The sequence below is a fragment of the Sorghum bicolor genome, chromosome 4 (assembly GCF_000003195.3).
Source record: "Sorghum bicolor cultivar BTx623 chromosome 4, Sorghum_bicolor_NCBIv3, whole genome shotgun sequence".
NCBI lineage: Eukaryota > Viridiplantae > Streptophyta > Magnoliopsida > Poales > Poaceae > Sorghum > Sorghum bicolor.
Window position 1 is genome coordinate 58,003,586 of NC_012873.2, and position 16,637 is coordinate 58,020,222.

At 38.1% G+C, this 16,637-nt stretch overlaps 3 protein-coding genes and 1 long non-coding RNA gene across 8 annotated transcripts; 2 read left to right on the plus strand and 2 right to left on the minus strand.

The window, feature by feature from the left end:
- Nucleotides 1,319-5,280, minus strand: LOC110434521. Of its 2 annotated transcripts, XR_002452023.1 has the most exons (3): nt 3,962-5,280; nt 3,774-3,840; nt 1,319-2,564 (listed from the first exon to the last, which is right to left on the minus strand). It is a non-coding gene; the product is annotated as an uncharacterized LOC110434521 (long non-coding RNA). The 2 variants fall into 2 exon arrangements; XR_002452022.1 differs by having other exon boundaries at nt 3,774-5,280.
- Nucleotides 5,449-7,855, plus strand: LOC110434519. Of its 4 annotated transcripts, none has more exons than XR_002452021.1 (6): nt 5,449-5,795; nt 6,187-6,240; nt 6,605-6,811; nt 7,162-7,290; nt 7,384-7,449; nt 7,590-7,855. XR_002452021.1 is itself a non-coding variant. In XM_021458673.1 (6 exons), exons 2-6 carry the CDS (start codon nt 6,233-6,235, stop codon nt 7,667-7,669), a joined length of 750 nt encoding a protein of 249 aa, XP_021314348.1. In that variant the 5' UTR covers nt 5,451-5,795; nt 6,187-6,232; the 3' UTR covers nt 7,670-7,855. The 4 variants fall into 4 exon arrangements, 3 of the variants coding, with proteins under 3 accessions (XP_021314348.1, XP_021314346.1, XP_021314347.1); XM_021458673.1 differs by having other exon boundaries at nt 5,451-5,795; nt 6,902-7,290; XM_021458671.1 differs by having other exon boundaries at nt 5,452-5,795; nt 6,605-7,290.
- On the plus strand, nt 11,720-15,081 carry LOC8075684 (protein FAR1-RELATED SEQUENCE 5). Its single transcript, XM_021459577.1, has 7 exons — nt 11,720-11,740; nt 11,880-11,918; nt 12,010-12,090; nt 12,173-12,247; nt 12,319-12,402; nt 12,496-14,917; nt 15,023-15,081. Exons 1-7 carry the CDS (start codon nt 11,720-11,722, stop codon nt 15,079-15,081), a joined length of 2,781 nt encoding a protein of 926 aa, XP_021315252.1.
- Nucleotides 15,124-16,569, minus strand: LOC110435069 (putative ubiquitin-like-specific protease 1B). The gene is made up of 6 exons (XM_021460404.1): nt 16,444-16,569; nt 16,120-16,218; nt 15,901-16,032; nt 15,702-15,808; nt 15,439-15,619; nt 15,124-15,350 (listed from the first exon to the last, which is right to left on the minus strand). Exons 1-6 carry the CDS (start codon nt 16,546-16,548, stop codon nt 15,333-15,335), a joined length of 642 nt encoding a protein of 213 aa, XP_021316079.1. The 5' UTR covers nt 16,549-16,569; the 3' UTR covers nt 15,124-15,332.

Consider the following 16,637-nt stretch of genomic DNA (forward strand, 5'->3'; position numbering starts at 1 on the left):
ATTACTAACAACTGTTGGCCTTTCTACTTCTCCACCATCAAAACACAATGCGGTATGCAATTCAGACAGGCATAGCTGAAAAACGAGTTGAACGAGTGATCAGGTGCTCTGACCTCGCTCTCTACAGTTGGTTTCTGATATCGATCCAAATTCAACATTCAGTACGTTTGCTTTAATAAGCTAAAGATGGGAGCTTCCAAACATGAGTGGAAAGAACGATTTAGAATTCAGTTTTCCTATATGCATTTCTTCCTTATTTTAGAAAACACAATGACGAATTCATCCGCCTACAACTGATTCTCTCACAAAATCTATGATTTATACATAAAACAGAGATTTATATAATCTTGATGTTTCTTTTAGTACGGTTGGTTCTGCAACTGCAATAAATTTAACATAATTTTAACACTTCTGCCTCATTCAATCTATGGCAGCCTACTTCTATCTGGACTACCCCAGAAACAATAGCCTACAGAGTCATGGTCTACCCAATATCTCCACGTTGTAGGACACGTGTTCCCATGAAAAATGTACCTTCTCCAATCTTCGTACTCACACTAGCGTCACTGCACTCATCAGGCTATAACCTATAGGTACTTCTTCCTCATTTTTCCTTCTTTTTCATCTCATAGCTTAGCAATTTCACTTACTCGAGTTCTATCTATTCTATTAGCGTCTACTCTGAAAAGGTGTTACATATGTTCGTGCTTCTACCATCTCCATATGAACTAAGCCGTCTTGCTGCTGCTTCTTCTTGCTTTCACAGGTACAATCTTCTCAGTTTGTATGCCCTTTTTATTTTCCTTATCACACCTTAACCTGCTGAGCTTTAGATGTGTTCATGCATAGATTTTGGCTACGTAAAACCTTCTTATTGTTGACACTTAATTCTGGCCACATCGATTGAGGCTTACCCAACTATCAGGTACATGTCATCTCTCACCAGTTCATTCCGTCCTTGCTTCATGCGGCTGCTTTATGTTTTTTTATCTTTATTTACTATAGCCAACACCATTGACAGTTCTTATACACCTTGCTATACCATTTTTTTGGTAATCGTTACTCTACACTGCATCTTATAAAATATACATACCCAGCAGAAATGTTAGATTTCTCCTTTGGAATAGTAAATTTAGTTCTTCTCTGTTACAAAGAAATATATTACTTCTAATATAAATCGAATGCACTCGGCCATCATTAGAACCATAAAAATAAATCTATTGTACAATCAAGTCTATAAATATGTAGTTCCTCTTTTATTTTATCTCATATAAACTCCTAACCGAAAAAAAGGACAACAGATGGTCAATTCATTCTCTTCATAGCATAAAAAAATGCATTTATTCTTTTCCTTCTACAAATTGCATGCTACTTCTTTACATCGAAAACAATAAAGGCATTATAGCAAACAATCATATACTAAGTTATATAATACCCTACGCTTTATATTTTAATATTGACTAACTACTCTCTGTAGCATAACATGATTCCATGTTTTTCATGTTGAACAGAGAACCCAAATACTGTATCCAAATCATCCACGGAATTGTAATGGCGTCGGATCAAAGTACAAAATCTAAATTAAATTCTGTCTATTACTACCATTACAATCATGTAACTAATACATCTCCATATACTTTCCATCAGCAGCTTCACGACGGGACACATCAATCATCGCAAGAATTAGGCTTGGTGATCCATGCAGTTTTAGTCCATATACTATCGCCATACTTATTACAGAGGCACTTCAACAATATCGTAACATCCTCAGCATTGGATTTTCTTCTACCAATTTCACTATCGGTCTAGGTTCATCTGACATCCAACTCGCTGTTCTTTACTCTCGAATGATAAAACGAGCAAATATCATTCTAGACATGGTGCCATGGTGTCCTGAGCATGCTAATTTTGACCTACCTTGGATCATTCGACGCACTGACACAGGTACGCTACATACAATTTTGCCTCTACATAATCATAGCCACATACAACACACACTCTTTTTGTAAACAAAGGCAGCTTCTTGTATTGAGTATTTTATCAAGCTTTTTCCATACGCTTACATTACAGCTACTACTACAGTTATTCCACCGAGGCAACCCAAGATTTACATGAACAATCTCATAGGCCATGGCAAAGTGTCGCAGCAATACATTCGTAAAATAATTCAAGAGCACCACAATATTTCCTCCACTACAGGTGCATAACCAACTTAAAATTGTTCTCAACTTTTTTATATTCCCTCCACTCACCATGTGTTTATATGACCCACCATATTACAAACACATCTCATGTCTACTATGTGTATGCAGCTGATACAACCCAAGGAGGACGAATTCACGTACATGATCTTAGCAGCTTGGAAAATATGGTCTCTATGCCAGATTTCAGTTATCTAATGATTTTAGAGCTTAAAGATTTCTACAATGCTAAGTTCACAGCTCATAAGAAATGTATGCAGTCATGCGAAGAACTTTGTGATTGCGCATACCAACTATTCGAAGATATGCAGCCAGCTCTTAGATCCATTACCACTCATGCCCAATCCATCAAAGATCTATTCACTGAAAAAACAGAGTTTCTTATAAGCAGCTTCTGTGGAAACATACATTTAGAAGAGCAATACATAGCTGAAGAATTATTTGGACTTGGGAACAATATATATCTCTTATACCATAATATGACTCCTAGCATTGACCTAACGAGGTTCAAAAAAAGGCTTCAGACATCATCGGTAAGATAAAGAAAGCACCTACATAAATAGAGAAAAGAAACATAGCCATAGAACTGAGATTTATTCCAGTTCTTTATCTTTATTTATTTATAGGCCTATTTCGTTGTTTCTAATATTTATAATTTTATATTAGCAGGCTCTACCAACCAGTTATACTTCAAGACTCAAAATTATTCTTAGAACTGTGTCTCAGGCAATCTATGGAACACCTGCCACAATTACATCAGAGGTAACATCAACCAGCAATTTCATCACATATATTTCAGCAAAAGGTCACAATGACTGCTACAAATCGCCTCCAATGGTAACAAAGGCTGAGGCTGAAACAGATGCCATCTATCGATATTTAAGACACAAGACAAATGTTCTTGGATACAACATAGTAGATCTAAACTATGGTACCCTTGTCACTTTAGTTTCTGAAATAAACAAATATAATGAAGAGCTCAGTGAGTTACTACTCTGTGCAAGAAAAGCTGCAACAATGATACAGCAAGTACACAAAGATATGACCAAAATGTATGAAGACTTGCTTCAAGACATTCACCACGAGCAAATTCTGCAACTAGATATTTTAGTGCAAAATTTGCTAGCTTCTACTGAAACTTACTCTACAGCTGCAGATCATGGGCTGAATGCTTTCAAACAAAATAAGGTATTTACAAACTAACTAATCTTGATATAGATTTTTAGTAATAAACTCAATATACTAATATTATTTCTATACTACCATGCAGCAAGCGTACGAGTTTATCGTTCTGGAAACCAAATATAGATCGACGCCAGCTTACTGAGCATGCTCATCCTGACAAACAGTAATTGGGCACTTAGTCTGATCGATCTTGTGCATGCACAAATCAAAAAACTTCACTTCTAAGACATCCTAAACAGGTGGAATACAGTATGTTCATATACACATATCAGGTCCCTATATAAAAATCCCCTCTTTGCTACATAACAAACAATACAAATTAAGACATGTATATTTGTCAGTTTTGTATACGTGTGTTTGTATGACCATATATGTAAAGTTGTGTACCTGTACTTGCTTCTGTCTTCTATTTTAATATTGTCTCCAACAAGCTGGCCTTTATGAAACAGCTAATCTGCAAAGAAGCCAAAATGTGCATGAGGTATGGTTAAAAATCGATAAGGCATCTCCCTGTCTCTATTTACTGATCTGCATGCTGAAAACAGCCATTCAAAGAAATGTTCATGAATATGCACCCTTAGAACTGAATGAGCATTAGAATCTTCCTAGAACTTAAAGTTGGCAATGTAGATCCCCTCTATGCATAAGATTCTGTTAGAGTGCCTCCAAAGAGCAAGTCGGCCAAAATCTCACGTTGCCCTTCACCCAGCTTGGTGCTCACAAGTTTTGGTGGCTTCATAACTTCCTGCTACTGAGGAAGCCACTTTGAAGTTTCTCCAAAGCATCTACTGATACAGACAATTCACCGAACAGTCAGTGAGCAATAACTTTCGCTTATACACACATAGATATATTTAATTTGGAAAAAGAAACTATAGGAAGGAAACAACAACGCACGATGCTAAACAGTGAATATTAACCCAGAATGCAGCGTCGTTGTGGCAGATGCGGAGGCACTGGACGGTGACGTACATGGCCTCGTCCTGGGTCATCCACTTTTGCAGACTGTAAACGATGCGGCTGAAGTTTAAGTGCTTGTAGGCGAGGAGCTCCTTGCAGATCCAGGCGATCCTTTAACGACACCACTGCTCCGGCAGCTCCTCGAGCTCAAGCAAGGCGAGCGCCGGGAACGCGCGCAGAACCCGCGGGAGCGCCTTCCGGCGGACCACACGCGAGGCGTGGCAAGACACGGCCTTGGCGCACACGAAAACCCGGCTAACCAGGCAACACGACTTACGATATCGCAGGTCCCCGACGCCCGCCACTGCGTGAGCGACGAGATTTAGCGAGACGGACTCCACGCCCGCACCGGTACCGGTGCCGGAGCTGGACCCGCAGTCGCCATAGCTCATCACGCTGGTATGGTACGCCGAGCGAGATCCGATGGATCCCGAGGTGGGTGGACACCTGGTCGTCGGCGATCCCCGCCCACATCTCACCCTGGAACAAGTCTGCTCCAGACTCCTCCGCTTCCTCGCTCTCATCCTCGTCGTCAGACTCCAACACGAGGGCTTCCAGTGCTAACACTGCCCTTCAATGAGGAATGGCGAGACGGCGCGTGAGAATCAACGGGGCGACAAGCCAGACGCCAGGACGATGGGGACGGAACGCCGCAGGCACAGGCGCAGGGAAGGGCGGTGGCCAGAGACAAATTCATCGAACAGCAGAACAACAACTCAAATTTCATATAATTCTATCTCACACTAAATACGCTTTACTCCAACTGCTCACTTACCAGTTATGTATCTAAATCAATTATAAATGCATCCAAATCAATTATACTGTGACAAGCACACATAATTATTGCCTTTCCCTTTCATAATCCACTCACGTCTCTACTACGAAATCACACACTTGTTTTTGCATTGTATTTTACGGAAAGCTATGTCCAAGTACATAAAAAAAGAAATCACAAAATTTAAGAATACTGCTAAAAAAATACAACCAAAAAAAAAACCACAGCCCACATGGCCCACCAGCTCATCCCCTATTTCCGTGCACGCAGGTATCCATCCTTATCTTCTTATCCAAAGGCTATCCATCCATTCCTTTCACCTGTTCGCCACATTCACTACCAAGAATGGCTACCTCGTCCTTCCCAGATTCTACCCTGATAGCTACCGCAACAAAATAGCCACACCGGTTCGTCGGCACCGGAGAGATCAACGCCACCAACCCACAGCCATTCACCCTGCAGAGCACGTATTCCATACTAGCAAACCCTAGATCCATGATCGCCATCTTCGTGACCAAATCAGAATCAGCAAACAAAATACTACCTTCCCAGTGAACCAAAACTGAAGGCTAACTAACTGCGGCCACACGCATCTCCGACCTCTCTGTAGCCCCCACATCCACCACCAAATCATTCCTGCAATCCAGCAACTACTTGCCAACAGAAACACTTAGGTAAGTGTTTCCTTTACTTTGTTTTACAATACAAGCAATGCTATATTGTTAATAATATCTGATGGTTACTCTACAATTTTTTGTGTTATTCCTTTAATTTGTATAGCAAAGGTTCATATAGTACCTTATATATATGTATATGTGTATATATATACATACTATGACCAAAAAAATTGCATTTGTCTAATTACTATTTATACAAAATTTACTCTGTATTAGCATCTATTCTGATATCATATATAAACCGCCTACTCATAATCCTCGCATGTATTAAATGCTATGATTTATTACATCGTTACACCAAACGAACAGATGAGATTTCATATTTAAATATTTTAAAAAACGCATTTATTCCATACACAAGTGCATCCTAACCTTTTCCTCTACACAGTGCCATCACCACCGTGGACAATCAGTAGTATCCCAAGGTCAACATAATGCACCGGTAAACTGCTGCTTTACTTTATCGCCTATCATACTCATTAATACCTAACAAATCTTACCCACCAATTACTCAGCATCCTACTTTGTACCACCTCTTAGATATGAATAGCATTTTCACAGCATATAGCATATATGTATGCATGTGTAAAGCACGAACCAAAATTGTACATCTTTTATTAGCATCCATATCATTCTTACTGTATATTATAGGTTACTTTAATGCTATTAACCATACATACCATATAATTTAGCAATTTGCTATTTAATTTGCACATCAACTAGCTAAATGAGCTTTTATACCTCCTCATTTGACCTATCAAAAACACTACATATACAACTAAACCATAACCTTCGGTTTTATACAGTTCGGCCACCACAAGATATATTTTCCAGTATTCTAACCTCACGATCGTTGAGAAGAACAGCTCTATCAGACTAAGAATGAATCAGCTGGAGCAGACTGTAATCGCAAGATTCCCGCAACACCAATCACATAATATCACCACGCAAGCCATCCAACAAGCTGTTGAAAATCAATTTGGAGCATTTGTTTCAGTTCAGGATATCTCACGGTATGAATCAAATTTCTTACTCCAGATACACTCATCTACTGTTCGCAGAGATATGCTAACCAGAGGATACATAAACATGATCCCATCCAGCCCCAATCTTATTCCATGGAACCCAGAATACGGCTCAGTTGCCACCCTAGCATATACATATTTACCAACCCTGTCTAGCTTCGACCATAACACCTCAGCACGCACTTCAGGCAAGCCGTTAAAGCAAATACAGATACAAATATATGGCATCCCACCGCATTTGTGTAGTCGCACAACAATTGATGCACTCCTAGGCAAACTAGCCACAATACACCAGATCACACTAAATACCACCAAGCACACATACTTCGTATCTGCAGAAACGCACTGCCTCGATGCAATCCCACCAACAGCAAATATAGGTATCAAAAGGATGCTACACGGCAAACTTCTGCTTAACATTTGGCCTATCTGGTATGAGATAATGGACATCACACTGCCTACACTAGGTAATTTCGTCGCACACAAAAATGCTCTTTGAGATTCACCGCAGCAATTATAAATTATCTAAATCTTTTTTTCCCCACAAACCAAACAACCAGGTTTCACAGAACAATATTACAACTTGCAACCAGACGACGAAGCAACTTCAGCCCGTCAAGACACAGGTACAATTCACCTCTCCCAAACTATTCATCAATACTTAAACCGTACAGATCCAAATTACACAATACAAACTGTTCAACCTACTCTTAAAAAATATAAAACTATACTAAATTTTCTAAAAAAAAGTTGTATTTCTTTCCAGATATAGAAAGATTTTCACCGGTGCGAAACTCAAGCGAACATGAATGTGGTTGTGAATCCGACCGCAGCATGAATTATTGATCATCCTCCATGCAGCATGAAGGCAAAAAAGAAGAACTTGCACTTGGCAACCAATGAACACTCCACCTTGCGTCATGTCATATATCAGTTCAGAACTGTGAAATACTTTTGTAACATATTACTCTTTCATACCCTTCGTATCTACCAGTGTGTTACTGCTACAAATCCATGACCTATCCTTCTATATCCTTGCTATGTACCGCTCTATTAACACTGCAAACCTGTAAACCAGGATATAACGAACCTGACGACTGTTAATAAACGCAACTATAATATTTAATATTTCCAATGTATATCGCTACCTACATCGACATAGTTCAAAAAACCATTATATCATTTACTCTTTGCGCGCCGGGGCGCGCACAATCCACTAGTGTACAAGAATGTGGTCTGGAGTCTGAACTTATGGGCCGAACAAGTTTAATCATCCACTAGTGTACCAAATGTAAACGGGTGGTGTTTTGCAGGTATAGCATAGTTTATTTGTCCCTCTAAATTAATTATGTCGCACACGCCATTCGTGTTTCCTAGTTGTTGACCTCGCGTGGTTAGTGCACCTATAGCAGTTTTTTTTTTGAGCGAAAACATGCGGTGTACTTTATTAATTATTAAATAAGATTACATTGTTTACAAGATTTTCAAGAATAAAATCAAGGGGTCATCGACTCAAACATAATTTTCTTTTGTTAATAAAGCTAATCTACGATGCTCTAGAGATATTGATTTAAAATCCTGCCATAGCTGAAAACATTCATAAAAAATTGATGCCCTACTGTGGATGCGATGTCGCTTTTCGTTGTGTCCACAATCTCCATACTCCATCCGTATATCTTAATTAGAGGACGTTCTGCATTTGAAGCCAACTGCATGAAAAGAAGACATTCACCCATTTTAATATTTGTTTGGACGCTGATACCCCTTGCATGCTCTCATCCGTTATTAATCACAAGCGGCAGCAAGCCTGTTTGCATGCTTGTTATTAATCGTGCCGTCCTCGAGTGAAGAGATCATTCGCACATGTACTCTTGGCCAGCTTAGAAAAAGCGGCTGCCACGCATTGAACCGTCGACCTCTGGCCTCGGGCTGTGGAGTCTTGGCCAACTAAGCTACAACTGACTGTTGTACATGTAGCATCGCGTAATGTATTTAATAAGGGCAAGACAGAAAAAACTACTCCCTAATTAATTATTTCTTAGTAATCGTACTTATATCCTAAACGTCATCTAATTAGAATACGGAGGGAATACAATTTGAGTGTATAATAAAACCATTACATCCATCTGTCGAGCTAAAAGCAATTCCTCCTCTAGAGCCATCACTTCTGTCATAGGTGCATCGACAATATGCCCCATGTAAGGCCAGTCTCAATGCATAGTTTCATGGCACAGTTATCAAGACTATAAACTAGGTAACTGAGTCACATGATGAAACTCCTCTCACATCTGATGAAACTCCTTCATTTAATGACTCTGCCAAGTCAGCAATTTTGCTTGTGTGGCACCCTATTTAATGTGCATGGCACTCTCATGAAACATGCATTGAGACTGGCCTAAGTACAGAAACTTGCTACGAAGGCGCCATCTAAATCTCTTACAACGACACATGTTCCTCCATCACTCAATTGTTCTCTAAAACTTTCATCGACATTTATTAATAGCTTCCCTGCTAGAGGTTTCTTCCATCCCACTCTTTGTCATAGTTCTTTGATAATTAGTAGCTAGAGTGGCAATCGAGAGAGCTCAATGCGCCGGCCGTTGAATATTCGGTGTTCCCCAAAATATACCAGCTTTCAGTTAAAATTAATTCTGCCAGACCGACGTGATTCCGCTTTTCAAGTAGTCGAGACATTTTTACCAGGTCAGCAACAATTACTGAATCCGATCTATCTGAATTCAGAATTGTTTCCTTCTTCCTCCAAATGCCAAGTCTTTGCCACATCTCGAAGCGGTTGCATGTAAACATGAGATGTTTTATATCTTCAAAACCATCATAGCATGCAGGGCAGCTGCTGGAGGTTTCAATTTGTCTATTTGCAAGGATCCCCACGGTAATGCACCATGCAGTACTTGTCATCCAAAAATTCTTATCTTGCTTGAGATTTGAAGTTGCCACAGCTTACCCCATACCTCCTCTGCTCCTCAACGCCTGCACCACCAGCGCAGTTTACTGATACAGTCATACAGACAGACTCCGTGGATGTTGGCCGCTCCAGTATTTCCTCCTCTCTCTCAACAAATGAGATATTCTGTCTCTCAGAGAGCGAAGGGTGTCTTGTTCAGTTGGTGAAAGAATTGTAGTTTCTGCCTTTTTTTTTATCTAGCTTGTCAATCGTAGAAGCAACTGCTTCCTTTTCTTTCTTGTGTTTGTCCTCTGATGTTCTTAGCCCAATCCCTGAGATATTGCCCTAAATTAGTTATGTCGCATGTGATTCTTGTTCCGAGATATTGCTCTAAATTAATTATGTCACATGTGATATTTGTTCCCTAGATGTCTTTTTTACAACAATTGTCCCCTGATGTTGACCTGTCGTGGAGAGTGCACCAATAGCAGTCTCTACTCTCCCACAGCAATAGCAGTTTACTGATACAGACTCCATGGATGTTGGCTGCTCCAGGACTCCCGCTGGTCGACGCCGGTACATGGCTGCCGTGGACCGTGTCTCCAATCAACGCCCAGCGCCGGGACAATAAAAAACCCATTCCATCGCTGTAACTGTAAGCATCAGCGACTGCTTCGTCAGGGTTCGCGGCTCTGCGAGCCACGTCTGGACGCGACGGTAACGACGCCCATACTGATCTCTATCTTGCATTATCTGAATCCTGATAGCCTAGTTACGTGATGTATTGGAGCAGAGTTGTAATGACCTCATCTGTCTACTCAAAACTTGAGTGATTCTCATCCTTGGGTCACCCGTGTGACCAAACAACAATTCTCACCCAAAATCATATGCAACAAAATTTGAGTGATTATAACACTTCTGTCACACAAAATCCAAAACCACTGGATTTAAAATCAACGAACCAAAATAAAACATGAACAAAACAAATAAAAATGAAAAATGATAAATGCAAACAAATAAAACAAAAACAAATGAAACAGATTTATTCTATGGAATGCAAATACAAAAAATGATAAAATGCAAACAAATATAACAAAAACAAATGTAACAGATTTATTCTATGAAATGCAAATACAAAAAATGATCACATTAATAAATAAAAAAAATTACACCACAATAACAAAAAAATTACACTGAATAAAGCAGTGTAAAAAATACATACATACACTGTAAGTAGATTATAAAATTGTATATCCTAGTTGCCAAGAGTATCAATTAACAAGCAGACCTACAATGTAGCTGTATACTAGTTGCTGAAACGGTTGTTCATAGATAATGATCAGAAAAACATAAATAATAAAATTACACCAGAATAACAAATAAGTTACACTACATACACCAGTGTAAAAAATACTATACATACACTGTAACTACAATAGAATAATATTAAACTAAATGTAGCAGGCCTAGATTTAACAATAAATAAAGCCCAATAAAACCCAACTAAGAGTAGCAGGAATAGGGCCCAAACACATAAAGCCCAACTACAAAAAAAGGCAACGATCAAAAGAATAAAAAGAGAAGGACCAAATTGTAAAAGAACCAAACCCCACGCACACCAACTTCATCTGCAAGTAAAGACCCCCACACAGCAGCCGGATCTCCAAATCAGATCTAGAAAGAGGATCGGGGAAAAAGAAGATGGAGGAGGATGAAATAAACAAAGGACGTCAAGAACAAAGAGATTCTGAACCTCGGAGCACAATCCAAGTAAGCTAAAATCACTCCCCAACACATCTGATTACATAGCACCAATGGGATTTCATCAAATAAATAAAAAATATTGCCAGGAACTCAAAGAGAAGGGGGTCGATCAGCAGCACATGTGGGGAACAGATCCAAATTACCTGATGATGAACTCAGAATTGAATTGGCAAGGAAGTTACACAGGCCTAATGATGGAGCAAATGAGAAACTCATAAGAAGACAACATGGTACCTGCAATGCTCCAGGTAAATAATTACAACATTAACAATAAATTTACAAAATAATATATAACATATTACACCTACAATTATGTTGTAAAACACCAAACATTATAGTGTAAAAAACATTAAAGCACTTTTAAACTGATTGATATTTCATATGCAGGACCCATATGCATCATATACATCTCTGCTGCTTGGCAATGTAAGCACACAGGTAAAAAAGATCATGAAAAAATAGCACCTCTCGATATACTATAGTGAAGTACTAACAAGACATGTGGAATTTTTAGCAGGAACCTGAATTGCAAGGTTTATACAATAAAGGGAAAGATACATTCACAACTACTGAAACTGAATTTACAGAAGACACGGAGGTAAGAAAAAAAACTCAATTGATGCATTCAAAAAAGTTTCATTACATACTCAAACTTACAGTGCCATAATCATAATAAACAGGAACATCAAATGAGCACTGCAAGCATGAATGGTTACATCAATTGGGACTACAACTATGAGGAACAAGATCAAGAGGTAAGTGAATTTAACAGAAACAATAATTCATTGAAGGAAATAAACTTATCTTCTTCATACATGCATTGCAGATTGCAGGGCTCCAACATGAAACAATGGAAGGAGAAACCTACAATTGGAGAACAGATATTTTCAGCAATATGAACATTCAACAGGTAAACTAAATATTTGAAACAATACATTACACAAATTAAAAAACAAAAACTAGCATACATGAATAATTGAAAAACACAAATTGTTGAATACAGGAAACCATGCAGAGCACTACAACAACAAGTACTATGGCAGAATCAGCAGGAGTACATGATCTACTACAAGGGACATCACATAGCATCGAGCAGGCAAACTCAAATGAAATCTCAGACAGAATTGAACAAGACAAAAACAACACAAATGACCAAGAAGGAGAACAAATACTAACAGAAGAGGAGATTGAAGCATTTATACAATCAGAACAAAAGGCAGCAAGTGAGGGGAACAATGCAGATAGTAATAGCAGATACACACCGCAGTTGGGAATGGAATTTGACAGCAAGGAAGATGCCCACCATTTCTTCCACTTCTATGGATTCTTAGCAGGTTTCCAAATCATCAGCACACATACAACAAGGACTACAGACAAGAGAAGAAATAATGAAATTGTCAAAGCTGAAATGAGATGCCAAAGCTATGGCAAAACTAGAAAGAAGAAAACAAACGGGGATGAAGAACAAGAAATACAAGTTGAATCAAACGGCAATGACAAAGCGAAAAAAAGAAAGACAAATGTGCAAGTGAAAACAAACTGCCCAGTAGTGATGGTGGTCAAGCTTATTGGAACAAAGTGGAGGGTCATAAGGTTAGAACTAGATCACAATCATTCACTTCAACCTGATAACAGACAACAGCTATTCAGTGGACATAAGTATATGACTGAAATGGAAAAAGCAATCATAAGAACACTGAATGACAACAACATAGAAACAAGAAAGATGATTTCAGTACTATCCTATTTGAGGGGAGGTGTCACTGCTCTACCATACAAGAAAAAAGATGTAGCTAATTTTAGAACAAAACTGAACAGAGAAATTACTGGATCTGACATGAGGCAGGCACTGAACTACTTCACAGAAAAGAAAAGCAACGACCCGTCATTCTTCTACAAGTTTGATGTAGATGAACATCTCAGAGTAAAAAATATATTCTGGAGAGATGCAGATTCAATGAAGTACTATGCTGAATATGGAGACTGCCTAAGCTTTGACACCACATACATGACAAACAAATACAACCTACCCTTTGCACCATTTGTAGGAGTCACAGGACATGGACACACTTGCTTCTTTGGATGTGCCTTTATATGTGATGAGACAACTGATACTTTCAAATGGCTCTTTGAAACATTCATAGAAGCAATGGGGGGAAAGCATCCAGTCACAATCATAACAGATCAAGACGCTGCAATGAAGGCAGCTATACAACAAGTATTCCCTGATACAAAACACAGGAATTGCTTGTTCCATATCAAGAAGAAATGCTACAACAAAAATCTTAAATGCTTTGCAAGCAATGAAGGCTTACCAGAGGAGTTCGAAGATATCATAGGCAACAGCTTGACAGTAGAAGAATTCGAAACCCTATGGACAAATATGATTGCAGATTACAAGCTAGAAAACAACAAGTACTTCAACAAGATGTGGGAAATGAGGGAGAGATTCGTACTAGTGTACTTCAAGAATGATTTCTTCCCATTTCTACAAAGCACAGGAAGAAGTGAGGGCACCAGTGCCAGGATCAAACACAATGTAGGGCCTACATACAGCATCACAAGCTTCATTAAAGAGTACCAAAGAATAGTTGATGCAACAAACATAGCAGAAGCGAGGGAAGACCACGCTAACAAACAGAAAACTCCTAAGCACATGGAATTTGGATACAGTATTGAGCTACAAGCAATGGAGATGTACAATAGAAACATATTCAACAAGTTCATGACACAGCTAAAAGCTACAACAAGACTAAATTATAGACAAATGGAACAACAAGGTCAGTATGAGGTATGGGAGAAAGCAAATCAAGTACACAGCAGACATAGATTGAGGAGATACATAGTCATTACTGACCTGACACAGGGGACAGACGATTATAGTTGCATATGTAGCAAATTCAACAAGGATGGAATACTGTGCTCCCATATCCTCAAAATAATGGTAGAAACAGAAGTAAGCAAGATTCCAGATAAATACATAATAGAGAGGTGGAGAAAAAAAGAAAGAAAGATGAACCTGAAAAGGGTACAGACAACAAATGCAACAGATGACATCCCCAGATTCAACATACTGTCAAGAGAAGCAGCACAATTAACTTCAAAAGGATCATCAAACGAAGAAGCAATGGAATACCTATTAGATGAGTTCAAAAGAATTGGAAAAAATCTGGACATCATGCTAACATCAGGAAATGGAACAACACCTGAAGTAATTGAAGGTGCAGGAGGGTCTAGAGAAGCACAGCATAGTAGAGGCCAAGCAATACATGGTTCAGATGATGGATCAACTTTACAGGAACCAGAAACCATTAAAAAGAAGGGGAGACCAGAAAAACCAAAAAGATGGAAAGATATAGTAGAACAAGAAAGAGAGAAAGCAAAAAGAAAAGCAAAGAAGAACACAAAGAAAGGAGAAAGCTCAAGTAAGAAAACCTTACAAAATCCAAAGATACTTACATATATTTGCATATACATACATGTACATCAAATAGCTATTATATACTAACAAAAACTATTAAAAAATGCAGGTCCAAATGGGAAAAGCAAGAAGAAGATGAGAAGAAACTCAAGCAATGCAGACAATTAAAACAAAATGAAAGCACAAGCAGCAAATTCATGGAAGGGCAGCACCATCACTGAAGACAAAAGTTTCACATTATATACAAATGTACTAGAGATACTTGGCTAATATAGTTCATCAAGCACTGTATTTATGTTCTACCCTATTACACACAGATTGATATGAACGAGATGTAATGTCTGAGCTATATGAACATCTATTAAACATCTGCGGACCACAACAGCATTATTTGGTATCTGAGAAAAAGTGGATGATGTCTAGCTTTCTTCATTGTCCTGTCAAATTTTTTTAAAGAACACAATATTAAAAACTAAGAAAATATATTTAAAATTAAGAAACAAGACAAGCATAATATAAACTTACAGCAAACTCAAAGTTGGTAACAAGATCCTTACGACCAGAGTTCTTCGGTGAAAGGAGAAGATCATTTGCAAACTTTATCCTCAGATTAGGAATATCTGATTCTTTGAATAGAGTAAACAAAGAATTGCGAGGAGATTTCCAATGCTCCAGGAACATCATCACATAAACTCCAGAATCAGTACTGCAACAAAAAAATGCTTATTAAAAAAAAACTAAAATACAAATGCAAACATAAAAAATACTATACTAACTAAACAACTTACTAATTCGTAGCAGATTGCCTAGGGACATATGGATAATGCAACTTATAGTTGTTGAAACCCATGTCAACCAAACCACAACGCTTCCACCAATGCTTGAAGTTAGGGATCTACAAAATAATGAAAAAACAATAATAAAAAAGAAACTTAAAACTCATACTAGGATACATAATATGAATCCAAGAAAAAGAAAATAACATACCATTCGATCTCTCACATCTGCCTGGTACTCATCATGTAATGCATAATATGAATCCAAGAACACAAAAGAACGATCTTTTATATCAACCACAAATACAAACCAGTGCTCATCATGAAAACATGGGAAAAAAAGCTGAAAAAACAAACACATTGAACAAAAGTTATAAAAAAATTATATAAGAAAGATAAAAAAGGAAGGGAAGGGGAAAAAATACAATACCAGATCAGAACAATAAAGAGGCCTATTCTTGCTAGATCTAGTCAAAGCTCGATTCAAAATCTCTTCACTAGCAACATCTGCATCCTTAAGGAGATGATCCTAGAATAAGAAAAGAACAAAATAAATATAACGGTTGTGAAGACAAAAATAAAAAATATGATCAAATGAAATAAAACAGACAGAGAAAAGTATCTAAATAAAAACTAAAACTTACACAATGCTAACATAATAACAGAATGATAAAATAGAGGTGCAAATTCTGAACTCAAACAACAAACTCACTTAACTAAACAAACTAAAAAAGCAAAAGGAAACAAAACTTACAGCAATATTAGAAAAGAAGTAGTGGCACTTGGAAAGATCAGGATGACCAGACGCCTGATTGAACAAATAATAGCAAAAAGCAGCCATAACAAAATTATTGACCATACCACCAGGTTTCAAGGATTCACCAAGAGCCCAAAAAGTACATCTAACTGATCCAAACAATATTGCATCAACACTGCAAAAAAAATAAA